The sequence below is a fragment of the Gallus gallus genome, chromosome 3, assembly GCF_016699485.2.
Source record: "Gallus gallus isolate bGalGal1 chromosome 3, bGalGal1.mat.broiler.GRCg7b, whole genome shotgun sequence".
Classification (NCBI taxonomy): domain Eukaryota; kingdom Metazoa; phylum Chordata; class Aves; order Galliformes; family Phasianidae; genus Gallus; species Gallus gallus.
In genome coordinates this window covers 31,925,307-31,952,774 of record NC_052534.1, presented here as the reverse complement: position 1 = coordinate 31,952,774, position 27,468 = coordinate 31,925,307, and the positions used below count along the sequence as shown (strand labels likewise).

The following is a 27,468-nucleotide window of genomic DNA, read 5'->3' as shown; positions in this document are numbered from 1 at the left end:
ATGTGGCATGCTTTGGAATATCATTTGGACAACACTCAGACGTAGGGTTTGAACTTTGGGTGCTACTGAGTGGAGCCGGGGATCGGATGACCCCGGTTGGCCTCGATGGTCCTTCTAGCTCGGGTTATCTGTGACTACTGCAGCCTCAGGCCTGTGGTTGTCACTTGGAATCAACTGTGTTAACACAACTCCTTTAGAGAGCCTCTGCTTCCACCGCATCTAAGCGACGATGAGGGCACCTCAGGGAGCTGCCACTTCAGGGCAGGCAGCGAGGTGCCGTGCGCGCCTCGAACCGAGAAGTGCTGAAGGGTCCCCGCCCGGAGCAGCCGGGAAGCCCAGAGGGCGGGTGCGGGCGGCTCCGCCAGTCCAAGCAGCGCCCCGTAGCTCCGCCGCCCGCAGTTTCCGTCTCGGCGGTATCGGAGTAAAGGCACCGCCCACCACGGCCGACGCGCCCGCGCTCCGCCCGCCCGTCACGCGTCCCGCCTCCTCCCCCCCAACCCCGCGGAGCCGCTGGGAGCGCGCAGCGCCCGGAGCCGTGGCCGGGGGCGCGCAGCCCGGCGTCTCCAGCTGCGGCGATGGCGGCGGCGGCCTCGCAGCGAGACCCGGGGGACTGGCAGGACTTTTCGGGCTTCCAGCCCTCGGCGGGGAGCGCTCCCGAAGCCGCCCGAGGCGACAAAGGCGGTTGGGATCTGGGGGCGAAGTTGTCTCTCTGCTTCGAGCCCCCCCCGGCCCGCGCTGCCGGTTGCGGCGAGAGCCGCGTTCCGCTGCGGCCCCTCACGGAGCAGAGCGCGCTGCAGGACGACGAGTGAGTGCAGGCCCGGGGAGAGGGGGAGCGGAGCGGCCGCGTTGCGGCCGGATGGGGAGGCCCGGTCCGGCCCGAGGGGAACGGCGGGGAGCGCGGTGCCCCTCTGTGCTCCGCCGCTGGGCCTGCGGGTACGGGCCTAACGTTGCACCCCGCTTTCGCCGGGTCCCTGGTTGGCGTGGCTTCTGGCCCAACGCACGTTTGGAATTACGCGTGAAAAGTATGGGAAGCAGACGGGGAACGGCATCTCCGAGTTTTGCAGCCGTGCTCGTTGCTTTCTCCCCTCAGCAATGGAGCGCTTCAGGCCTGTGCTGCCTTCCTTTTAACTTCGTTTTAGAAATTGTTATACCTTATGGTAAATTTCACTCTCAGATTACTTCACTAGAAACGCTGCGGTGTTTCTTTTACTTTGTGTTAGCTCGGTTGGATGTCCTATTTCAAGAGAAGGGGCAAAAAAAGCCCCTCAGCAGATGCCTGGCTGTCTGGTACCAGCAGCGAGGTCATCACTGAGCTGTGAGTCAGAGGCATTGCTCAGTGCTGAGGCTCTGCTTGCCCTATGAGCCTGGCTAGGCAAGCACTCCAGGCATGCACCCACACCGCAGTGCTTCTGGGCGGTCCAAGATCTGAACTGCTGTAGCAGAGTAGGACTGTTTGTGCGAACCCCTTGTATGTAGGAATGATTAAAATGAGCTGAAAAGAAGAGTGGTGAGCAGAGGTCAGCGAGAGTACTGCTGGATAAAGCAAAAATTCTTGTAACTTTGTTATTCTGTGATAAATTGGGGGGGGGGGGGGAGCTTTTTGAAAGCTAAAGCGAGCTGTATAAATAGGGGTTGGGCTCAGATGTTACTGTCAGCCTCTGCTACTTATTGACATTAAACTGCAGGAGGCAAGGAAGGCAGGAACAACTGTGGGAAAAGAATTTCTAGTGGAGCTCAAGTTTCAATAGGGAAAGCCTCGCCCTCTCCTCAGGAAGATTTTGAGTGGAGTTATATAATTAGCAGTAAGGCTGTGTCTTTTTTTTACCTTGCTTTACTATACTGCTCTGCCTAAAGTTTGGATTTAAAATGAGAAATAATTGATGTTTATTAAAAAGCTTGGCTTCTTGACTTCAGAGCGTAATAAAAATATTGTCAGTAAATTGCAGATGAATATTTAGGGAGGACAACTGATGCTCATTGACAGGGAGATATTCCCATTCCAGGTATTCTTACTGTGCTATGTTGTACACTGTAATTCTTCTTTTCCTTTCTCCAGGATTTGGAATGCTTTGACTGATAATTATGGTAACGTAATGCCGGTTGACTGGAAATCTTCCCACACCAGAGCTTTGCATTTGCCAACTCTGAACCTTTCAGAAAAAGGGGTAAGTTCCAATCTGCAGAAATACCCTTTTTGAATCTCTTACACTCAGCAGGGAAATAAAGCAATTTGTATTAAGGACTTTTGCTACTAAATAGATTAAAATATTTTGCTTTATATTAGACGTGAGGCTGTTGGATATTGGACATGAGAAAAACAGTTGTTGATTCTTTGCTTCTACTTGCGTTGGAGTGATGTGGGGCTAAATAGAGGCCTTTGGAGGCCAGTGCTACTTAGACTACGGCATGGTAGACAGTTGTATAGTGAAAAAGTTTTATCTGAAGCTCTTTCTCCTCTCTATTTCATTTTGAAGAATGTTCTGGGTAAGGAAGGAAAAAAGGAGTGTTCTGATTTAGGAAATCTCGTATGGACTTTTTAAAAGTTGATCTCATTCTGCATTCATTTGGAGACCGAAGTGATTCTTTAATGGGAAAATAGACCAAGGAGAACAGATGCACAACTTAGTTCTGTTTTGGCTTTCTTATTTAACAAATGAATAGTTTCCTAGAGAAGGAAGAGTTTCAGTGAGGTTTATGGAAGAGGTTGTCCTCTGAGCTTCTTACAAGTGGATTAAAACACTTGAGGAAGAAAGCTAGGAAGAATTCTCATCTCTCAGGTCTTCTGAGGGAACGAGTTGTTTAAGCATGGTGAAGTTGGATTACGTTGTAAAAATATCTCGGTGTGTAGCCTGAGAATAGATTAATGCTTCGATTTCTGCCGTCCATTAAGGAATTCATAGCTACTTTTTATGCTGACGAGCAGTGATTGTTCTGGTGAAAAGGGTAGCAGAAAAAAAGAAGAGCACTTCACCATCTCCCCCTGCAGAGCCTTCTGTGTCCTCCTCTGTTGGAGTCTGGTGATTATCTCTTGATTTTTGACTTACATATATTCTAATTTTGATTAATAGCATACTCAGACTTTCTAAGTGGTTTTAGAGTAATTAAATCCTTACATTTCAAGTTAAAAACAGTTGCAGCCTCTTGTGCTGTGTTTGTGTTATGTGACTGAAACGGTGGACTGGAAGGCTGATTTCTTAATAACTAACCAGTTACAATATACAAACATTGAATGGAATTTGCGTAAGGGAATTATGAAGGAACTGCATAAATAGGAAGCTGTGTTGCTGGATTATAAAGAATCTTAGGTGTGCTGGCAGTAGAAAAGAAAATAGTTTATAAATTAAACATAGCTCAAGTTTTTTCAGCTTCAACTCCACCTGGCATGCCTTCGGATGTCTGAAGCCCATCTGCTGGGAGGCATTCAGTACCATTTCTTTTCCTACTTCTCTGTTTCAGCAGTGCTTCTGGATATGTGACAGCACATATGGACCAGCTAGTAGCTCATTTTAACTTTCTTACAATGAATGCTAATGGCTAAGCAATGCTTCCTTGATGCGTTTGAAGCTATGGAAAATATGCCACTGGATTTGTGCTTGAGTTATTTCTCTTCCTCTTCTAGGAGGAAAAGACATAAGGTGAATGAGGTTGATTCATCAAATCTTTGTTGCTTCGACATCACAGATCTCTGAATACTTTTACGTAGCTGTGACAGCAAAAGGGGAAGCTGGGAGGAAGTGTTGTGCAGTGGTGCAAGGAACAGCATTGCGTAATTGCTTTTATTATCTTATTGTTAGATTACTTTTAGACATGCTGTTGCCTGAATTGATCTGTTCGGCGGGTGCAAAAGCCTAAGCTGCCAGTGCAAGGAGTGGGAGTGTGAGGACAGAAATGGGCACGCAGCGTGGCTGGGTGCACTGCCAGGTGGGCCTGTTGGCGTCAGCTGTGCTTTGGGCTGTTTTAAGTGGTTTATTAGCCTAACCATCAGAATATATTCTGTGAATCTCTCAAAATGTTGTTTCTGGGGATGTCAGGAAGGAGGAGCTGACCTCCTTCTGGATGTGCTGTTATCCTTGCTTACCATCTCGTACATGTTGACCATTTCAGGACTGCAGACATGAACAAATGTCGTAACTGGGATGTGTCTGTGTGGTGGGTGAGCAGATGTTCCAAGTGGAGGCCTGTCACTGTGTGGCTAGTCCAGATTCTGGAAAAAAGAGGACACCTGCCTTCCTTCTGATGTCTGAAGAAATACGAATTGTGTGCTTTCAGATGATTTTAGCTTCTCTAGGTTGTTTTGGCTGGAATGTAATAGCGGACAAAATGGAGAAAAAGAAGCAACTTTGTAAATAAGCTATAATATGGCAGAGTATGAGAGTAAAATATATACGACTGATGAAGGAGGGGACTAAAGGAAACATTCTATTTTTGGAACAACTTTTTATGTTGCTTTCATTGTGTGAAAAAGTCAAATTCTAAAAGCACATAAAATCACAAATGTGTAATATTATTTATTCTACGTGGGTTTCCAATCCACACTGAATAATGTCAGTCGTCTTTTAAGGCAACTGCCTGTTTTAAATATCTACACTGGGCTGACAGCTTTCCCTGCAGATATCAACGTGACGTTGTGTATGTGGTCTTTGAATACTGAGTTCTTCATCTTTCAAGAGTGACACCTCTCTTAACTATTTGAGTGCTTGAGATGCTTCAGTTTCTGGGTGCTAGACAGCAAAAAGCATTGATACCAGTATTAGGGGCAAGGAAGATGTTTTGTTGGTGCAACTCGATATTAGTTCCCCTTTTGTTTTTTGGTTTTTAATTTCTCTGTATGTATTTCTATTTGTGTGTGTTCAATTTTCATGCTTTCTAGGTAAATGATAACTTAAACCTTGACCTGTCAGATGATGAAGAGCTGAGAGAACAGCTGGATATGCATTCCATCATTGTTTCCTGCATCAATGATGAACCACTGTTCACAGCAGAACAGGTACGTTTTTCAGCACAGTGGTGATATTGTAGTATTTTCTTTTCACCTGTAATTACGTTGTATTCTTCTTCCTTGCTGTTTACAGGAGCCAACTGTCTTGATTGGTTTTGGTTCTTGGGTTTTTTTTAGTCTTAGTAATGTGTGAGATATTATTCAGATTTGAAAAGGTATTCCAGTGCTGAAGATGAGGTCAATATGATAGTCAGGGTCTTTGAAATCTTTATACCCTTCTTGTCACAAACAAGTCAGAACTACTACTAAATTAAATATGTGGGCTAAGAAGCCAAAACATTTTCAGTATATTAATATTACTGTAACGTTTGTAGTTTCCCAGCTTGACAGTGTGGGCATTCATATCTGTGTATGACTTTGTGGTTAGTGAGAATTCTCTGAAGTTTTTGCCTATATGAGAGCAAACTAACAGTTCTGCTAGTAGGCGTTTGAATTACTTGGCATCTAAAGGCTTCTTTTCCGGATCCATGGATTTATGCTCTGTTCAGAATTACTGTTTTGAGTAAAGTTAATGTCAAAGTTAAAGCAAGCAAATGCTATATAATATATTCAATGTAATATAATAGCAAAAAAAAGAAAAAGGGTTGTGGTTTAGATGGCTCTGAGGAAATGATATTTTGATATAATGATATGATATGATACTATTTTTTCTGCTAATCGTGTCATGGAGATCTTCCATTCTGATCCATGTGCTGGATTAACAGGAACGTTTTGCCGTGTTAACAGAGATATGGAGAAAAACATTCAGACTTCAAGGAGCTGCGAGCACAGAATTCCATTTGCAGTAGATGATTTTGGGTGGTGTTTTTAAATGTCATCTTTGTTCCGTATGTGCTGAATTTTCTCTGAAAGTGGCATCCATAAAAGTACACAAGAGTTTTGCTTAGAGAAGTGTAGTGAAATTTGAGGGTATAAAAAAAACCTCATTGATTTTGTTGCTGTTTTGTTTTCCTTTGACTGAATCCTCCAGAAAGGTATTCCAGCATACACTTCACTTCTCTTAAGCAGAGCTTTGTGTACCTTCATGTGGAAATAGCTGTGTGCTTTCAACACACTGCTTGTATCGAGATCACCACACAGCTGCGAGAGTAAGGTACCTTGAAAAGGTGCACTTATTCTCAAAGAGTGAGGATGGGGAGGAAATGCCAGTGTGATTTTATTCATTCTCCTGAACTCGGTCTCACTATGAGTTTCACTTAGCAACGTCTGTACTACTTGGAAGTAAAAAATAATAATAATCTCTAAATAGGTTTGCTTCAAATTGCAGCTGTCTCTCCTGCAGTGTGAGTTTTCATAAGGGCTGTCTTTTTTTGAAGGTGATTGAAGAAATAGAAGAAATGATGCAGGAATCTCCTGATCCCGAAGACGATGAAACACCAACTCAGTCTGATCGTCTCTCCATACTTTCCCAGGAAATTCAAACACTCAAGAGATCCAGTACAAACAACAGCTACGAGGAGAGTAAGTGGTATTTATTTAGTATTTTGTTCTAAAAAACAGTTACTGAAAATGATTTAGTCTCATTGAAATAGACTTATTGAAAATAGTTTAATAGGTGTGCTTGTCACGTACTTCATTTATAGTGACTCCTCTTATGAAATATCTGCATCCAAGAATATTTTGAAAATACTGGATTTCTCCCAAAAGGGGAGAGTAGATTTAGAATGTAAATAGAAGGTGTATCTTTGTCAGCTCTCCTAACTTAGAATGACAATGAAACTATATAGAATTTGTGTTGGAGCTCAATTTGCTGTAATGAAGTCCTTTTGTAGATAATGGGATGCCTATTATTTTTATTTATTAAATTATATATTCTGAAGTGAGATGCTTTCTTAGGCTGTTACACTGCTCCTGTTTAAGGAGATCAGCTGAAGCCCTTGAAAGCTATGCAGTAGAAGAAGAAATGGTGTTTCTTTGGTACTGTTTCAGTCATTGCAACTAATCTTGATACACAGTAATGCAGAAGTAAGGAAACCATTGCTTTTTTCCTGAGGACTCCAGCTATTTCCACCTCTGCCATTCCCTTTCAGAAAACCTTAAGAGTAAAAATACTTCCTCTTCTGCTGTTCAAAGGAAATTATTTGCCCTTTTCTATATAAAAGGAGAAATTGCATGCATAGTTTAAGTAAAACATTTTGATTTACTTATAAACATAGATCTGTAATTAATCCATTTCATGATGGAAATTTGATTAATCTGACAGTTTGTCAAATTTATACTTGAAAGTGATAGGAGTTTGGGGCTTTCTTTCTGCTAGTCTGGGTCAGCAGTATAAATTCTGCAGATGATTTAGAAAACCAGCTGACCTTTTGTGACATGCCTTACAGCTTCTGCTACCTTTCAGATTTATGGAGGAGATTCCATTTTCATGGTTGGACTTGTAGCTGTCTTAAAACATAAATTTCAGGAATGTGAAAGCATAGCATATCCTGCCCAGCAGGGCTTCCTGCTCTTCTGACAGTTCCATATGTCCTTAGGTTTGGAGCTAATGAAGCTTGCTGTGTATTTCATACCATATTTACTTTGCTTTGCCTGGGGAAAAGGAAAATAAATATCATCTTCTCTGTTGCATCTTCTCTTCTGCATCTTTATGGATTAAAAAGTCAGCCTTGACCAAATAATTCCTTGAGTTACTTTCATCAGATAATTTAACTTTGCTTCACCAGCTCCTCAGAATCAGCTTTCACATCTTTCAGGTCACTGTTTTATGGAAAGCTCTTACTACCTTTTATTCATATGCAAAGCTGCTTCCGAGTTCTGTCAGCATCATTGAATTTTGCAGGTAGCAGGTATTTCCTGGAAGCTTAGTCTGTCTTCTGTAGGAAAAGTCAGAGGTGTTAATCTTTAGGACTACAAGCAAGAAATCAAAGCTCTCTTCTTGGATGGGAAATGTGTTGAATTGTTCAGTTCAATCTACTTGAAACTTAGAGCCTTTGCCATTCTGTACTATGCTCATACTGTACTGTTAGTCTTCTAGCAGAATTTAAGACCTAAGCTACTCTGAAAAAACTGAGGCTCATTGGCCTAAGAGGTTTAATTGCATTTTCTTTGGTAAGTGAGAGGGAGCTTTCTCAAATCATTCAATTATCTCTGCTGTAATTTAAGGGGGAAAATCATGTTTCACCTACTACCTTTTGATGCTTCTGAGAGCTGTACTGTACTGTAGTTTGTGAATTTATCTGTATTTTTCATCACTTGCCCATGAGCACTGTCCTGTCTAACAGTTTACTAGACTAATCAAACATAACCAAATAATTACAAACACATATGCAGTGTCTTTAAAAGGATTGTACTCTTCATTGTAATCAGAACTGCCTGCTTTTCAAATGTCAGTGAAAGTGGTGTTCTTTGACATAGCATCTGAGACTTACTAGTTTAAGCATGCCAGATGTTATTTTGAGTTCTGAAATGGAAAGCAGTACTCAAAAAGCTTTCTCACGTTGAGCTGAAGTGAGCCTCAGGAGAACCTTCATGGTCATAACTCATTGTCTGTAGCAGTAGTACTTCTAAGTTGTAAATCTGAAGGGTTGGTTTAGTTTCTGAACTGTCATTTTTAAAGGCTTCTGGTGTAGGTTTGACCAATTTAGACTCATGCTTTTTCAAAACTATCAGTACTGATTTTAGCTTGGAAATGAGCCTATTGGATAGTTTTAATTCTAGGTCTTTGTTTCAGACAATACTTTTGATTACAATCCCCAGGCAAAGAAACTTGGAAGTTAGTGCTTTGGGTTTTTTCCCCTACTAAATACATCTTATCATAAAAGCTTGTTGTTGTTTTTATTAAGATGTGTGCATGCCTTGCCAATATCCCTAGGAGGATCCTCTCACTCAGAGTATTCCCAGTTTCTGTATTACTACAAGTGAAAAATTCACGGATTCCAATGATGCCAAAGTATTGACTGCTTGGTAAGAAAATATGGAGAAGCCTTCTTCTGAAGAGTGAGTGCAGGAGGAAAGTAATAGTTAACAAAGGCATCGGTATTCCAAGTTTAGTGGTTACTTCAACTTCCTTAACTACAGCATGCCCCTTGTATTAGTGAATTATATCAGATTTCTCAGAACTAAGCAAAAAGTTTAAAATTCACTTTTTACTAATCTAGTTTCTTCTATGATGAACTTATTCCTTTATGAATATTGATTTGTTCTGTGTAATTTTAGAATATACTTTGTTGTTTTGAAAAAAAGTCAGGGTATTGTTTTCATGTCATCCTGTGTATATTCTCATGCTCAGAGCCTTGACAGGTTGCTTTTTCTATTAACTATTTACAGGAGTAAAAAGATTGTCTGTTGCTGAGTTAAATGAACTGCTAGAAGAAATTGAGACTGCTATTAAGGATTATTCTGAGGAGCTGGTACAGCAGTTGGCACTGCGAGATGAGTTGGAGTTCGAGAAGGAAGTGAAAAACAGCTTCATTTCTGTCCTCATCGAAGTACAAAATAAACAGAGAGAGCACAAAGAAACAGCAAAGAAGAAAAAGAAGCTGAAAAATGGTAGTCCTCAGAATGGGAAGCAAGAAAGAGGTCATATGCCTGGAACAGTAAGAATATATTCATAACTGTTGTTAAATTCAGAATATTTTTCGTTCTTTCCTATGGAAAAGTAATAGTTCTTGATTAGACCAAGATAACTAGTACATCTTTATGCCTTTATTCACAAACAAAACTCTTAGGCACTTCCTATTTATTTTTTTAATCTTTTTTCCATACATTGATATAACCTTTTGATATAATGTTTTGCTCTTCCACATTTCTTTTTAAGAATAAGGTGTTTGCACATTTGCCTGGAATCAGTATACTTTTCTTGCCAATAATGCTGTCTCTTGATGTAGTGCTGTGTGTTCTATTATCAGATGAGGCAAGCTCATCCATCTGTTTCATTTGGTTTTACAATGTGAATTTCAGTATGTTTACCACAATTAGTCTTATAGGAAATCCAGTATTATTGATGGAGCTGTTCAGGTATTTATTAATCACATTGACCTGAGGCTAGAAAAAAGTAAATCTTACCCTGAGTCTCTGAAACCTGTGTCGAAGTTGTTACCTCCAATAATAGATTAAGGTAAGGCCAATATTTAATGCAGAGAGGAAATAACTTGGTTTATTCTTTGAAGGACATAGCAACAGAAGGAAAAATATCTTTCAAACTGACTTTGAAAAACATAAAAATGAAAAATATGTATACATTCGAGGTAGACAATGAGAGAAGTTAGGTCATTATCTTGTCAATGTAATTTTGTCTTATCTGTCCAGTGTAATTTGAAATGGGACATTATTAGAATTCCTAAGCTTCTCTTATACAGAAAATGTGCTTGATTTATTGAGGGTCTGGCTAAGACCCAAAAAAAAAAGCTTCAGTTTTGCTTAAGAAGTTTATTTGTCAAACATAATGTTTCATGAAAAATGTTTATTCATTTAATTCTTCAAAATCTATCTTATAAACTTATAGAATGGGATAATTGTGATATGATCCAAATGTAGTAGTTCATCTTGTCCAAAAGGAACTGTCACAAAGCAGTTCTGATTTCCTGGCTGGTGTTGTACCAACAGATTTAATTTGGTCTCTGTTTTTCCCTTTCTGCAAGTGAAAAAAACTGGACAAATTTGCTAAGCCTTGTGTTAAGGTCTGAACAATGTTTACTAAATTATAGTAGTTAACTGATACACTTGCATCTTTACATGGAATTGTGCTAATCTTTGCCATTTATACTAAGTGCATTTTATGTAAATGTGAAAATCTTTACCAATCTAGATGAAAAGCCATTCTTTTTGTGTACAGCTGAGTTTTAATGAAACTCAGAGAAAGTGGATGTCTGGAAAACAATATGGAATTTTTATACCTTTGCGTCAGCAAATCAAAGAGTTGAGATGTACTCCTTTTTGGCTCTCAGTCACAGACAAAGAAAAAGTGGTATTCTAACTAGAAAAAAAGAACCTCGTTACTTGGTTTTGAAACTTGACTCAGGTGCTTCATTACTTATTCTCATTATTTTCAAGTTTAGAGGCTTGAATAATGCTTTCAAGAACCAAAGCATTTGGTTCTGTTGTAAAAAAAAAAAAATTCTCAGGTTTGGTTGCTTCAAGATGTACGTGTCAGATTGCTTCCTTAGATGAATTAAACTAATTATCTCCCAGATAGACTGTAAGCTTAATACATGTGGTTCCTTTGAAAACAACTTCAACTATCTACACAGATTTGGGAACCTTCAGTCAGTAACAAAGGTGTAAGTTTCTTCCTTCAACATTCCTTTTTTTTTTTTCAAGAAGTGCAAAGAGTGTCTATTTGGATTACTTTGTGAAGAATGAGCTTTTGTTAATAAAATTAATTACCTATTAGCTAAAACTATGATGAAGTCTCATTTAAATACAAAACTTTAATAGGATTTAATAGGAAATAGGATTACATTTTCATATTCTGAGAAGATCAGTTCTTCTATAAATAGACATCATTTGAATTTGAACAAATACAGGTTGTAATTCTCTGTCGTTGATGCAGACTTTGGGTAAGTCATTTTCTCATACTTCCAACACTTATATCACAAGCACATAGCGAGAGTAATGAAAAATACTCAAGTCATGAAGATCCCAGTTCCTTTAAGCAGAATATCCTGGAAGACTCGAGATGGCTTTGGTAACATCTGCGTCTTTATTTACTGACCCTTTTGCGCTTTGGAAAACAAATGAATCCAGTATTCCAGCACATTTTTCGCCTCTTCCCATAAATATATATATTTAGATAAGTGTGCTCAGGTGTGCGCATCGTACTGCTTGCCCTCCATCAGCAGCTTGGCAGTTTCTTTTTTTTATGTTCTTGCCAGTTGCTGAGTTTTATATTTAATCCTAAATGTCAAAATGGTTCCAGTTTCTTTTTTTAATCGTCTTTTCCTGCAAGCAAAAAGGATTACAATATGTGTGAGGAAAACTGCAGTTGGATTGTATATTAATTTTTCCTCACTTGAGTTTCATGTAATGGAGCTTGAAATTAGCATGAATGCTTTATTAACCAATTGTGCATATTTTATCTGACAAAAAAAAAATTGGGGAATACAGGTGATAGCTAATTGTTGCTTCAGGAGTGGAAAAGGAGGCATAAAATGTTTTGAAGAGGTTGGAATTAAAAGGACTACCTCTGAAAAATGTTTCTTATAGATGCTTAAAATCTGTAAAACTGGTATCAGCAGTGTCTGTTGTCTCTAGAGGTGTATTGCTCAAACATAAGCTTTAAAGATTTGTACTGTGAACTGAACTTCAAGTGTTCTGTATGTTTAGAAATGAAAGAGCAAACCTTAAAATACAAGTCTCAAAAGTACAAATTTTGGATCTGAAGTGTGGAAAATCTTGTTTAATTAAATTCTGTGTAGATATACTGCTCAGCTGATACTGTAAGGTTTGCTTTTTATTAATGAAAACTTAGTGGATGAATGAAAGTAGTAGAAATGTGCTGAAATACATCTTAGAGCTTGTCTTTGTCATTTGTCTTACTGTTACAGTTGTGATAAATGCTGATCGATGCTAGCCTTCTGAACTTTTCTCTGTCCATTTTTTTTTCTCTGCCATGTTTTCACTACCTTTAGCGCTTCAGCATGGAAGGGATCTCAAATGTCATACAGAATGGCTTCCGCCACACGTTTGGAAACTCAGGTGGAGAGAAACAGGTGCTGGGCTATCCTCTCTCTTTTCCTCATTCTTTGTCTGAACCTTTGGTAGGAGCTGAGATCTTGAAAATTACCATTAGTTGAATATATATGCCAAGACAGAAAAAAAAATAGGACAAAAATGTTGGCATCTGTAGTCTTTCTCTGCCTCAGGACTCCGATCAGCCTACTGTCTCTCCTTCTTTCCTCAATGGGATGAGACAGTCAGGGCTCGATACCCTGATGCACTGAATTAATAGCTCTTATTTCTTACCCCAGACTAAAAGTCTGATTTGACATAATACGTGCTTTAGGTATGTTGCATGTCTGTGCAAATGGAATGTCCAACAGAAGAACATATACTGGATTTGACATTCCATTTTAGCTTTCAGCATTAAAGGACTTGGGGGATGTCTACAATGGAATTTTTTTTTCTTTTCTTCCAGCAGTCAGAATTGATATATCTTAAAAACTGAGTAGCATCTGCAAAATGCATGAACTGTATTGTATGTCCTTTTGCCATTGAAAACTTCATGATGTTAAAAGCAGTGAAATATATACAATACAGATTACTGAGGTAAAACAAAAGGGAAAGGCAAGTTTGTGTATTTTTATTGACTGTTTAACTGTTGAAACTTATACACAGCCCAGCTTCAGTGGGCATCCCTGGAGATGTTACACACACCTAAGAGACAAGATTTTTATTTTTGATTCCAAAATAATACTTCACTGTTTGTTTCAGAACTGTAGTATTATCATGAGGTTATAACTCATGGGTTTACCCTCTTTCTCAAGCAACGTATGTGTCTATGTGTTCATGAAGGCACAGATTCAGCTATTTGTCACTTGCTTTGTAGGTCTTGAGCACGTGGCTATACCTAACCCAATAGAATTTGTATTGCCTTACATTATCTCAATTCTCTTCAGTTACAGTTACAGCTGTACTGTTTTTGTTGTGGTTTTTTGTTGTTGTTGCTATCTTTACCAGACCATACTAATTACTGCTGTTTTTAGCTGTTTCAAATATACGAATGGGCAGCTCAGACTTATTTTCTGTGTGTATGTTTATAAAAACACACCTTTTCTTTTTCATTCTAATCATAAGTAGCTTAGTCGCTTACTTTCCAATATCACTAATTGGATAACTTCCAATGATTTTTTCCTGTTAATTTAATAATGCTGTTCTTGACGATGATTGTACTTTTCCCTGATTTATAGTGTAATCTTGTTAGCTGGGATATATTTTGTTTTCCTTTCTTGTATCCTAAAGCTAATCATGAAAATAAGAAGCTTAAAATGAAACAGAGGGGAGAAAGGAAGGCGTGATACTACTTCTTTCTAACGTAGTCCTGGAAGACCATTTTCTATGGCATTTGTTCAAAGTCTGTTAACTGAAAGGATTTTTTTCTGTAAATGCCTCCTAGGGAATGTTATAAAACTTCTTATGGTGTCAGTTCTATTGTGTTCTTCACTTGCTTGCTTTGCTCATTTTTCCTTTGTCATTTTACCCAACTCTGGCCATTCTTTTAAGACACTGATGTGTTTTTCTTACTGTGGCAAGTTAGAAAGCAGAATAAGTACCATCACATACACAGTGATAGTTGGGTTTAATGTAATTTTGCTTAATGCTGCTCTCAGAACATTTGTTTGAGTCTTTTTTCAGGGCATGTTGTGCTTATAAACTTAAGTTCAGGTACTTTTGTGTGGCTGAGAGGAGTTATGTAACTCCCTGGGGTTGTACTAAAAAAAAGAAATTAAGAAAATGCAGGAGCAGGTAATTTGTTGAATGCCTTACAAGGTTGAGGTTCATACCCATTCCATCACAGCATAAGGTTTCTGACATGTTTGTTCAGTTCTTTCTAAAATCCTGTCAGTCATTAATTTCAACGGTGTTTGCCACCTTGACTATTTTCGGGATAGTGCTACTCTGAAAACTAGGTAGGTACTTCCCTTTTGAAAACTGTAGTCCTTTTTTTTTGTCTTTGAGACACGAGTAAACACGACTTAGAATTTTTCAGTGTCTTCACTGATGGTAAAATTTAAAGAGAAGTTTCCAGTGGGAACCACCAGTTCCCATCTGATAATGCAGCTGGGAAAATACAATGCCAACAGCAACATGAAAAGCATCAAAATGCTGTCAGTTCTTTCTGTGATCTTATCTCCAGAAGGAATTGCAAGATATTTTCATTTCACTTATTATACATATCAAACACTTTGTGTGACTACAGATTACAGTGGGGATTGCTGCTTATCATATTGTCAAATGTGTGTCAAAAATGTACAGGTCACAGTAGATTTAATGCTTGGGCATGTCAGTAAGCTATACTCAAATCATTTTCGTAATGTGTTCTTCACAGAGTAATTCAGGGAATGAGTTTTAATGGGGCCATTATAGAGACTCACTGTTAACAGCAAAGCGGTGATGAGAAAAACGAGGTGATTTTTGGAAAGTAAGATAACAATTACATGGTTATTGTTTTTGTCTGCTTCGTTGTAAAGGGAAATTGGTAGGTAGATATTATGGGTCAAGGAAAACAGGGAACATATATTTGGTCATTAAAATGTATCTCAGTAATTTATTGTGTAGGTCAGTAAGGTGTAGAATGCCACTTGAATATTCTGAGGGCTGGAAAGCACAGCCTGAGATCTGATTTCTGAGTTAATAGATCTACTTTTGTCTCTGACATGTGTGGATTTAAGAGCCTTGTATCTAGCTATTGATTTTCTTGGTTTTAGGAATAATGCAAATTTCTGTGATACATCTGCTGGGGAAGGAATTGAAAATTGACTCATGGATGATTTCCTTCGAAGCACTGCATGCTTTGCTCTGCTGTGTTAAGTGGATGTAAGGAAAAGGCTGAAATAATAGGGAGGGAGTAAAGCACCCCATCTTTGCTCAAGGTTTTGGTGAGGTGTCAATACATCCCATACAGTGTTCTTTTAAATTATACAGAAGTGAGTCTGTCTGGCTTTTAAGCTTAAAGACGTAAGGTGCCTTATCTCACTTTAACCATGGCAATGGTTGTAGCTGGCTTTGGCAACACCAGCTCTTCTGCAAAGTATACTTCTTTGCCAGAGTGTGAGTTACAATTGATTCTTGCTCAAGTGTTGCCACTAGTACAGAAGGAGACACAATGGAGGATATAGAAGGGCTACTCTGCAACTGATGCCTCCTATTTTATTATGTTGGCCTGTGGCATCAGAGGTAGATGGTGGTGGTATGGCAGTAGAGGCTGAGCCTTCCCACCTGTATTCCGTTACATGCTGTGTGACACATGGCAGCAGAAAGGCAGTCTAACAGAATGGCATCTGAAATGGAAGTGTGTATGAAGCAAAGGGGTGAAATTGAGTTTCTCTGTGCGGTGGAAAAAGATGGCACCCATTGACAGTCATCGATGGTTGCTGAACATTTATGGAGACCAAACAGTGGATGTGAGTACAGTGAGGTGGTGGGTGGTGCATTTCATCAGTGGTGACATTGATGTGAAGACAAGTCGTGTTCTGGGCAGCCATGCAGATATTTACAAGCGTGGCATGCAGGCTCTTGTTCATAGCTGGTGAAAATGCATAGCTAATTATGGTGACTATTGAAAAATAGTATTTTATAGCTGAGAATTTCCTCTATCAAGTACTGTTATTGTGCTCTTTTTTTCTGTTGTAGTTTCCATGGAAATAAATATGGAATTATTTTTGAAGTGACCTATTTTGTCATTGTTGTGTGAAGAGCTAAATCTCTGAAGTTGAATGAGAATGGAATATTGCTTCATCTAACGCCCTATACATGATTACCACAAAAGAAATATTTCAAGTAAATTCTTAAAAAGAGAATTCAAGGAGATCTCAGGAAGCTTTTTCATTAGGAAAAATCCCAGTGATTTTTAATTCATGTAGTAAGTCTTAGAGCAACAGGGAGCTTGAAAGCTCCTGATATTAAAATCCTGAAAGATTCAAGTGGTGGGTTTTTTGGTTGTTTTTTTTTGTTGTTGTTGTTTGTTTGTTTGTTTGTTTTTAAGTAGATGGGAATAAAAGATTTCAATGGAGAGTAAATAAAGCAAATGTGGAGTTGGTTTTGAAATGATCTTCCAGCATACTTGACTAGTGAAAGTGAGAGTTCAAATTTAAGTGCAAGTGGTGGGTTCATGTTTGATTAGGTTTGCTTTGGGCTCATGTTTAATTAGGTTTGCTTTGTTCCTTTTGGTTGGAAGCATTACAGGGTCAGAAGGTGAAAGCTGTCTGTTTTCATTTTCACCCAACTGTAGGGCAGTCTAATTTTCTTTGTACAGAGGATGGTGTAGATCAGCTTCAGAGATGGGAATGGGCAGTGCTCTTTGATCTACCAAGATCTTTGGAATGTTTCATACACTTAGAAGGTGTTCAGCAGTCACTGGGAAAATCCCATGGCTGTTCTGAAATGTTTCTAACACAATATAGGGCCAAATTTTCTAAATACTTGTTAGCACATTTGTACAAACCTGAACATCTCACGCTCCTCTCACAGCCTGCATCAGATGTGTTCTGCAATCCTTTAAAGGCTGAGTAATATCAGTTTCCCAAATGATTTGAAGGAAACATAAGTAAGAATTGTTTATCTGGAAATATATATATTTTTTATTATGAAATGGTATCAAAAATCAGAAAGTAACAAGTGTCACTTGTGTTACATATTTTTTTAGGAGCCCATTTGAAGATTGCTTATATGTATTTTGTTGTTTGAGACCAGATAGTGGGATGGTTGTTCTAGCTTTTGCTTCACTATAACAAGTACTTAAAGTATATGAAGGACTTGTTCTTGACATCTGGAAAGTGGAGAGATTTTAGATTTTATTACTGCCACGCTTAGGCTCTGAGAAAGAATACCAGACTATTTACGACTTCCATTTTTGGTTGTCTTGTTTGTTTGTTAGTGTTTTGCTGCATGAGTTTTAAAGAGGTGTTTACGTAATTTGGGGAAAAAAATAGCTTAGCTTCCGTAATAATAGCTTTTAGGTGTGAGAAGTGGAATCTTAATCATTTGTGAAATACGATTTTGAAAAGCTGTTATTTCTGGCTAGCAATTTTAATAGCTACAGAGTACAAAAAAAGAATTCAGGTAACATACATAGTGTTAAAAAAATTGCCAAGTAACTCTGTTTTTTATTTGACAGTATTTAACAACCGTCATTCCTTATGAGAAGAAAAATGGACCCCCATCTGTTGAAGATCTTCAAACATTAACCAAAAGTAAGTGTAAAAGGTTTTCCCCAGCTCATCCTCCATGAATGGAAGTGGTTGCTCGAACCAATGAATCATACATACGTGGTTGTCTATTTCTGTCTCACTCTATAATTTACGTAATGTGTTTTGACCTCTTCTTCTGAGGTTTTTTGAGTCCTTGCAGAATATTCATTTTCTAGCTACTGTCTGAAATTCTGGAATCTAAAAACTTGCATCAGAAAACAAAGGTTTTCCTATTGTTTCCGTGAGAGGGGACTTAAAGCAGTACTGTATGTCATGGAATAATCAATAACACATCTCTGTCTCTACTACCTTTCAGTACCTGAAATACCTCCTTTTGTTCAAATTTGCTATGCCTTACTGATGTTACTGTAATGACTTACAGAAATTGGAATGAACGCAGAAACAAATAAGATTGATTGTCTTAATGTACTTGGTTGCCTTTAAAATAGCCTTTCTCTTTCTGTTGGTGATTTTGGGTTTTTTGTTGTTTTCTTTTTTAATAAATTTTAGAATTATGGCATGTAAACTAAATGTGAGTTTTGACAGTGTTCTAAATTCTCCTTATTTTCTTAGGCCAGATCTCTAAAATTATTTTTAAGTTCAGAGTCCTCTATGTTATACTCCAATTTGCATGATAATTAAGGTTGCATCTTAAAAAATAAAATACTAATTATTAGGGTGATTAAATAAAGCAGTAGATCTCAGGGAATCAATGGCATCTCCTCTTTTTTTTTGAGATTTATAGGAACAGTTTGATAATAGATGGTAAAATGCCTTGGTGCATTTGATAGAATCATGGAATGGTTTAGGTTGGAAGGGACTTCAGAGACTGTCTAGTCCCATCACCCTGCCATGGGCTGGGACATCTTTCAATTCATAGAATGATAGAATCACAGAATGGCCTGGGTTGAAAAGGACTTCAAAGATCATCTAGTTCCAACCACTCTGCTGTGGGCAGGGTTGCCAACCACTAGACCAGGCTGCCCAGAGTCACATCCAGTTGATCAGTTTGACCCAAGATTGATCATATTACAGTGCAGTGCTTGGAATCTAATGATGCCGTAAGGTCTTTTCTAGCTGCACATCTGTTATTCCACGGCTGGCTGAAGGATAGTGACAGACTGGTTGGTTGTTTTCCTGGAAAGAGAAAATAAACATCGGACAAATTCCGAAGTAAATTAAATGTTTAAATGGAAATTAGATTCTTTCTTCTTCTGCTGTAAGCATTATATTTCACATTTTATATTCAGTCTTTCAGAGTAACATTACCCTCTTGCCGTGTTTAAATTTTGCTTGAAAATATGAACAAAAACTTGATAGTAAGAGAGAGCTAAAAGCCTCCTGATAATGGCTTATATTGTTTTAATGGTTTACTAACAAAATGCCTTGTTTAAAAAAAAAAAAAAAAAAAAGCATTCTAAAAGAGTATTAACAGTATGGCCTTCTGTAGGCTGGTTGGAACTTGACCGTGTGACTCAGTTGCAGATTCCTGACTCCCTCGTTTTGCTGTTGTTAACACAGACCTTAAAGAAAGGGGGAGGGTTTTTTGAGAGGGGTTTCTTTTTCCCCCAAAGCTTTGTATTACTCTATAGTTATGAGCACTCGTGTCTTATTTCAACATAAAAGTTGAAATAATACACTTACTATCTTCGAAGTGCAGTGTCACACAAGAAATTTGGAGCTTATGAAATAATACTGTTCAGAGTAACTCTGTACGTGTAATTGTTTCAGTTGTGCCAAGAGCACTTCGTAAAGAATTGTCATTTTTGTTTATGGAATAACAGACAAACTTATGTGTGTCAGGTTGCTGAATTTTGTACCATTTAAAGTTTTTAAAAATTCTGTACCATAAACAAGCTGTAAAAAATCCTGACATTCCATTGCATACATGCTGATGTTCTTATCTCTCTAAACATAAGAGATGTACATAAATTTTGAATCTTTTTCTTATTGATTGGAATTATTAGTATTAAACTTTGAATATAAGAAGTCCCAGAATAGATGATCATTTTTGTCCAGTCATTTACAGCAGCACATCTCTGGAAAAGTAACATTATTGCATGATTTCAGGTGGAGATGAAAAAAGACAAGTAGTGCAGCATGCTTTTCTTACCTAAGGTTTCCAGCTCTCTAGCACCTGTTAGTATATTTCACTTTTAGATGTGGTGACTTTTATGTTGGCAAGGCTCGTCATGGTGAAGATATGCCAGGAGAAGGGCAACAAAGCTGTGAGGGGATGGAGCACGAGTCTTAGGAGGAGCAGCTGAGGGAGCTGGGGTTCTTCAGTCTGGAGAAGAGGAGGCTCAGGGGAGACCTTATCGTACTCTCCAACTACCTGGAAGGAGGTTGTGGTGAGGTGGGGGTCAGCCTCTTCTCCCAGATAACAATGAGAAGCCATGACCTTAGATTGCACCAAGGGAGGAGGTTCAGGTTGGATGTTAGGAAAAAATTCTTCTCAGGAAGAGCGGTGAGGCAGTGGCACAGGCTGCACAGGGAGGTGGTGCAGTCCCCGTCCCTGGAGGTGTTCAAGAGCTGTGTGGATGTGGCACTGAGGGACATGGTCAGTGGGAATGGTGGAGTTTTACTGGGGGTTGGACAAGATGATCATAGCAGTCTTTTCCAACCTTAATGACTCTGTGATTTATTTTTTTATTTTTTGCTGTCCCTATTGATGGCAACTTACTGTAAATGATTAGCCATGTAAAATGGGTCTCTTGCATCTGCCTTCTGTGGAGTACAGTGAGAATTATACAAATGAAGGGTGAAGATGCTACATATCCATTCTTATGTTTTTTCTTGTGCACCAGTTAAGGGTTTTCTTGCTAGTAACATGCAATATCCCTATGAATAGTAGAAATAGCTTTGCTGGTTTTTTTCATGAGTGTTGTCTTTAATTTATGACTAAATGTCTCAATTCCTTTTTTGCTTGTTTTGTTTTCACACTTTAGTCCTTCATGCCATGAAAGAGGATAGTGAGAAAGTGCCAAGCTTGTTAACAGACTATATTTTAAAGGGTGAGTATGTTTCCTATAGGGGCTTGTGAGTGTATAGTTCATAATACAACACAATTATTTTTTTGGTGATAACACAATGTAGTGAAGTACACATGTATATTCACATAGCTGAATGACATCAGTGAGAACAGAGCAGCCTTGGTTACAAACTTAAATGGGCATAGTTCATTTGTGTGTTACTAGGTCTTCAGAATCAAACTACTTAGTATTTACAAAATGAAGTACTTAAAACTTAAAAATGTGTTACTTTCTAATCTATATTATTTATTTTACATTTATTTTACATTTATTTATTCTATCTTCATCTTTTACTTGAAGTTGGTGTACTAATCCTTTATTTTCCAGTCCTATGCATTGATTTTTTTTATTAGCAGAATGGCAGACTTTGAAAATCACTGCTTTAACTTTAAGGAGTTGTTCCAGGCAGCTTTCAGGTTGTTAAATTGCTTCTAAACACTTCTTTGACTTTGTTTTTGCCCATGTCTTAAAAAAACTTATGTTATTGCTTAAGTCTTGGCATACACATCATCCTCTCTTCTTTAGTGTTTAAACATTCATCAGACTCCCAAGATCAGAACAAGCAGGTGTACTAAAGGAATGATGGCTGCTGTTTTATTTGTCACTCAAATGTAAATTATATTCAGCTGTTCAGTGTCAAGTTTGTATGCTTCAAAGTCTTTTCTTTCCTTTTGGTATCAAGTTTTCCAAGTCTTGCTATTTTTTTTATTTTTTTTCTATTTCAAATGTAGTCATTTGACTACTACTGTGTTTTTGGGTTTTGGTTTTTTTTGTTGTTTTTAAGATTTCTGTATTTCTCATACAGGTTCTAACAACTCATCTCATAGAGTTTTGAATAGTTCCAGGTTACAGCTGTAGATGAAAGTTAGCGTGCTGTTGCTTCAGAAAAACTGATAAGAGAAACACACAGCATTCTAGAAGCTTCAACGGATGTCTGTTGAAAGAGGCTCATTTCTGACTTTCATGTAGCATTGAAGAACTGCCACGTACAATAAGAGTGCAAAGCTCCTTTTAGTTGGTTCCTTTGATTCCTCCATTGTTTCCTTACCCTTTCTGAAAATATTTTTTATGTTAGATATATTTGCTTATGAGCTGAGAGCCACTTAAGGGGTTTTTAATGGTGATGGCACTAAACATTAGTTTTATGAAGCAAAAGTTTCGATCCAAGACAATGAACTGTTGTCAGTAATTAAAGCTGTTTGCTTTTCATCATAATGCATCTGGTAGAAACTGAATGGATAGTGTTCTTTGGAATCTCTCCTTATTTTTAGACATACCTATTGAGAAAAGTTTTTATATTACTTGGATGCTGAGAAGGAGCATCCCGACTGCTGAGGGAAACAGGAATCTTCTGCAGATAATAATCTTCTGTTATAAAAACAGATTAGCTGAACATACGACAGGATGATCTAAGAGTTTTTGAGGTTCCCTCCTACCTCTTTTCTGCACGCTCGTGACTCCAAAGTCACCAGGGATGTTCTACCAGCTAGTTGCACCAATTACAAAAATATCGTGCTTGCATTAAACGTGTTGGATCAAACAGTTCTTCGTATACTTTCAGGGAAGCATTGTGTCTCTTATTGTAAAAGACTAATTATGGGAGTTTAAAGGATAATCTCTCTCTCACCTCACTCATGCCGAAAGGAAAAGATATTTCCCCTCAGATGTCATGGTTTCTGAACGAAGAAATCATGAACTAAGGCTTTCTTACTTGCACAATATTCAAGCTAATCAGCATGGAATTTGACTCTATCACTGTAGCCCTAACTGAGTTTCACATTGCTATATTTAGATTGTTCTAAATATCTATAGCTCATATGCCAGCATTGCATTGCAATGTAGATATCGTCAGCTACCGCTTAAGATTTGCTTTGGTTGTTTAGAATCAAGAGCTGAAGAAAAAATATCAGTGAAAAGTGATTCTAATGATTTCCATAGTATTATTGGCATACTATAATGGAACAAAAAGTGTCATGAGCCTGGAAGGTTAATAGAACTCTAAGACCAAGCAGTAAGTGTTCATTTTAAAGCAAGTCCTGCTGCTTCTGTTCTGATAGAAACAAAAAGAAAGTGAAATAAGTTTGTATCTTCTCTGAACTTCATAGTGTTTGGTAGAAATGTCACTATTTTGAATATCTTCAACTAAATGCCAAAATTAATTGTAAAGCTTGTGAAGGACTAAATTTGGATCATGTAGGAAGACACCACCAACCCAACCATATGTATTATCTAATACTTGATATATTCATTTAATGATGATTGAGTAACTTTCTTTTGGCAAGGCAATTTAGTGAAGAGCTGGAGCATAGGTCTAGAACTTGAGGAGAGTTGCATGACTAGATCTCCTACTGACCTGTGTTATCATGGATCGTTCCTATGGTCTTTTTCATAACTTATGTAAAAGTGTCAGCTAACACATCTGAAATGCTGTCAGGAGAAATCTGAGAACACTGCTCTGCAGATGCAGTATAATAAAGAAATGAAAAAGGCTAATGCAAGTCAAAGCTCTCAGAGGTGTTTGCACAGGCATCATTCTTTTTATGTCAGGAAAAAAGAAAATTCCCTATGTATTTCTGAATAGGATTACTAGTTTTCATATGATATTTTTTTGTTTTGTTTTTTACTTTAAAAAAAAAACATTCTCATTTCCCAATTTATGCTACCCCAAAAATGTTTCAAGAAATAATATATATCATCACTTTTTGTCTTCGTACATGATTCCCTCTTATGCATGATGACAAGAACAAACGGTATGGGGGTGACCTGCTAGGGCGGAGTTCACAGCAAATTTAAGGTAGTAGCTGAGGAAGGCTTGGTGGGAAGTAGAGTTAGCCAGTTTTACAGTTATGGAGGTGGGGAGAAATAATTAAGGAAGTCTGCAGGAAGCTAACATTTCTTAATTCAGATGTTTAAGAAGCAAATCAATACATTTTGTATAGGTAGAATCAAAATTTTTAGGAACAGTTTGTCTGGAATCACGTTTGACATGTTATCTCAGGATTACTGATTTTATTTATTTATTACAAAATTTGGAGATTTAATTTCAGTTGGATAACTGTTGGATAGAATATATTACTGTTAGTACAGTATGCAAATTGAATACATCATTCACTGCAAGACTGTTTTTTCCCTCAATTCTAGTATAAATATGAAGTGTAAATATTTTTGACATTTTTGAAGCATAATTGCAAGGTCTGTGTATGTGTATGTATGTATATACTTCTAGATGAAACAAATGACTTCGATATCAGATGTATCCTGACAGTAAGCTGCTTTAAAATGTGTTACTAAGCTTTGTGCTCTTGTACAGTTGTTCTTAAACAGTGATTGTGACATAAATATGTAGTGCTAAAAAGTTACACACTATATATTATAACTGAGTAAAGTAGATGAAATATATATAGTGTTATTTTCTCTTGGGCTTTTTTCTGAATGTAGATGTCATAAAAGTAGAACTAATTTTCATCTTGCAGCTTGTTTTCCAACTAGTTATCTGATCTTTTAGGCATCTGGTAAAAGCTAAACAAACAGTGGAACATTTTTTATTAATGAAACAAGATCTTAACCCTTATTCTACTAATAAAATATACATTTAACATAACAAGACTATTCATCTTCTTGTCTTTGAAGTTTTTGTTTGATTGTTACAGCTGACTTCTCTATTTGCTTTTGTGTTGTGCTAGCATTGGTTTGAAAGCTGGATTGCTCCGAGGTTTGTCTTGTATGTGAAACAGGAATGAGAAACATGTGAAGGACATGTCTTGTCTTCCCACTGTCTGTGATTCAAGTACACGCACCAGATTTAGAAAGTAGAATTAGAATCCCAAATTTTCAGTGCATATTTTAATACATAATTGCATGTGTCACCTTTTAGTTAGCATTCCGTTCTTTAATATAGCACCACATAAAACACTATTTAAGACATGACCTTTAGTTAACTCATTTCTGGATAATGTTAGTTAAAGATAGTGGGTTGTGTCATTTAATCTCCTTTTGAGGAGAAGATGGTATCTTAATTGCGAGTTTCGAATGATTTCTAGAATTTGCTGTGTTACTGATAGGGTAGAATTCAAGATTTAATTATTTCTAGTATAAACGATGCATTTTTATACAGACTAACTTCACTGATTCAGATATCTTTGTGGTCTCTTACAGTTCTGTGTCCTACATGAAGAGGGCTGCCTTTCAGAATTAACCGTGTTCCTTCCTATGATGAGAAGCTTTCCATGGAAATAATAATTTTCTTCCATTTGGTACTATTTCTAAACCAGTACCCATTTACCTCCTCTGTGTGCGTGGATTTTCTGATCCTACATTAAGTCTTCTGGGCATGACAACTCATCCATTTTAACCTAATAGTGCAATGAACTGGAGCAGGGAACAAACACTGTACAGTTTTACTCGCGTTGTTCTGGCTTTTTAAAGTCTCTTTTTACATTGTATAGCATGTAAATCCTCCTGCACGTTTTGCTGTGGGAAGGAAAAGTAAACTTTGAATAGTGTAAATAACATAAGCCTAATTGTAAGGAATCCGTATTTAAAACATCCTTAGTTCCTATAGCAAAAATGTAAAAAGAATTGTCATTGTACAGACCCGACAAAAAGATTCAGATGAGTTCTTCAGGAAGCACTCCAGGACAGTGCTGGTGGACGTTTGCTTTCAATGGTTCTTTTAAACATTAACTTTGATTGAGCTATACACAGTATTGTTCACAGAGTGAACAAATCCTTATTCTTTAATGGTTTGGCATAAGTAATCGGTGTGTTACTTATCTTTGTTATCTAACATAAATTACATTACTCTGATGGTTTTCATATTTAGTTGCTGTTTTTATTTTAATTGTTAATGTTCACGTGGCTCAGATATTCTCTCATATTGCTGCTATAATTTTACTGGTTTTAATACGTGTTTGATCTTAATGAATATGCTTAAGTATATAAACATTTTGAAAGGCTATATCTTTTTAAAAATACATGTACAGTTTGGAAAAAACTTGCACCTGGGTTCCAAGTTAGTATCATATTGAGACTTCGGTCAGTGTGCATCTCTGAACTTTACTACAAATATTTCTTGTATGCTCTGTCTCCTCTGTGATGATGTATCTGCATTCAAACAGATGAGAATGTATTTTGCAAATCCTGTAAAAGAAACATACCCTGTGATCTCCATATTAAATATTTGCCACAAATCATTTTGCCAGTCTTAAGATTTACATTAGACAATAAGGAATACTAGTAGAACCGTAGGAGCTTTTTTAGGCTGAATTTCTTTTCATTCTATACCGGATTTTAATAGTATATGTAATAACAACTGGCAGATAAGATTCTTAAGAGAGAAATGTCTTTGTTTCAAACAGTGGTTTCCATTTAAAACTGTCAAACTTTGTTTAAATTAATTCATTTTTAGTCAGCTAAAAGAAAAAAAGAAGTTTGAAAACAGTTCTCCCAACGCTTTGACTTTCTTTTCTAAATACCTCAGCATTTTTTCTTTTGTGCCTCTTTGTTGCTGAATTTTTCTGAGCTTAAAGTTCTTTCATTGCCATCCCCCCCCCTCCCTTCTCTGCACTGGACAGCCACCAGATACTTACATGAAATAGTAGTCATCAGCAACAAGAGACCTTCAGCGTAAGTACGTCACACATGGGGAAGGGTTTTTTGTTGTTGTTGTTATACTCAATTAGTGGTTCCTACAACAAGCAAGAGACATTTATTTCTTTAGCTGATGTGTTATAAGGTCATTGTGGCATGCTTTTCTGTAGAAATGCTTGCTTTTAATTATTGATAACTGGAAATTGACCAAGGGAGGGAGATGACCCCATTTTGTTATTTCTTTTTTAATATGGTAAACTCATTTTGTCTCCAGATGGGATCTATTCAAACTAAACCCAAAAAACCAGAACCAACTTTAGTGACGCAAGCATCTGCATGGGTTTATGATGTCCTTCATTAGACTTACTAAAAGTGCCTATTCAGATTATTAAAAATACCCATTTACCGTGTGTGTAGGATGCTGGCATTAAACACCAGTTCCCAAAGGTGGGAAATTCTATATGTACATAGAAATGTTTATAAATCTCAAAGCACATGAATAAGAAGACCCGTGCAACTCTTCTTTTCTGGTGAGTTCTATGTACTTCAAATTCTCTTATGCATCCTTTTTCCAGTTCCATTATCGAATCTTGCATTCTTTGAGGGAGCTGGGCTTCAGTATTCCTTTTATGGCGAGATAGCCATAAGATGGACACCCAAGAGTAATCACTGGCAAATACCTGCATTTTTACCAAAGCTCTGTTCAATTTTTAGTATGAAATGTCCTAGAAGTCTCCTGTGTGAATCAAGTGAATTAAAATCAGTGAATTAAAAGTTGCTTAAAGGTAGGTATTTGTATAATTTACTTCAGAAGCTTTGTTTTTAAATCCAGCTTTTTCTATGGTTGCTTCACATTTGGTTGTTTTATTTGATAAGATTATTCACTGGATGCTAGAATCAAATGTTGAGTGATGAGGGGCTGTCTGGGCAGTGTGTCCCAAGTTGGTCAAGCACTCTTGAGGTATGTTGTCTCAGTTAAGGGGAAAAAAGAAAATAATAT

The 27,468-nt window shown here is 37.6% G+C and overlaps 1 protein-coding gene across 2 annotated transcripts; it reads left to right on the top strand.

Annotated features, from left to right (window-relative positions):
* Nucleotides 1–525: 525 nt before the first annotated feature.
* Nucleotides 526–26,071, top strand: FEZ2 (fasciculation and elongation protein zeta 2). 2 transcript variants are annotated; one of them, XM_004935423.5, is made up of 9 exons: nt 526–805; nt 2,057–2,165; nt 4,871–4,987; nt 6,316–6,460; nt 9,269–9,537; nt 12,571–12,651; nt 17,775–17,850; nt 20,796–20,861; nt 25,035–26,071. In XM_004935423.5, exons 1-9 carry the CDS (start codon nt 576–578, stop codon nt 25,049–25,051), a joined length of 1,110 nt encoding a protein of 369 aa, XP_004935480.2. In that variant the 5' UTR covers nt 526–575; the 3' UTR covers nt 25,052–26,071. The 2 variants fall into 2 exon arrangements, with proteins under 2 accessions (XP_004935480.2, XP_419521.4); XM_419521.8 differs by lacking the exon at nt 12,571–12,651.
* Nucleotides 26,072–27,468: the final 1,397 nt, after the last annotated feature.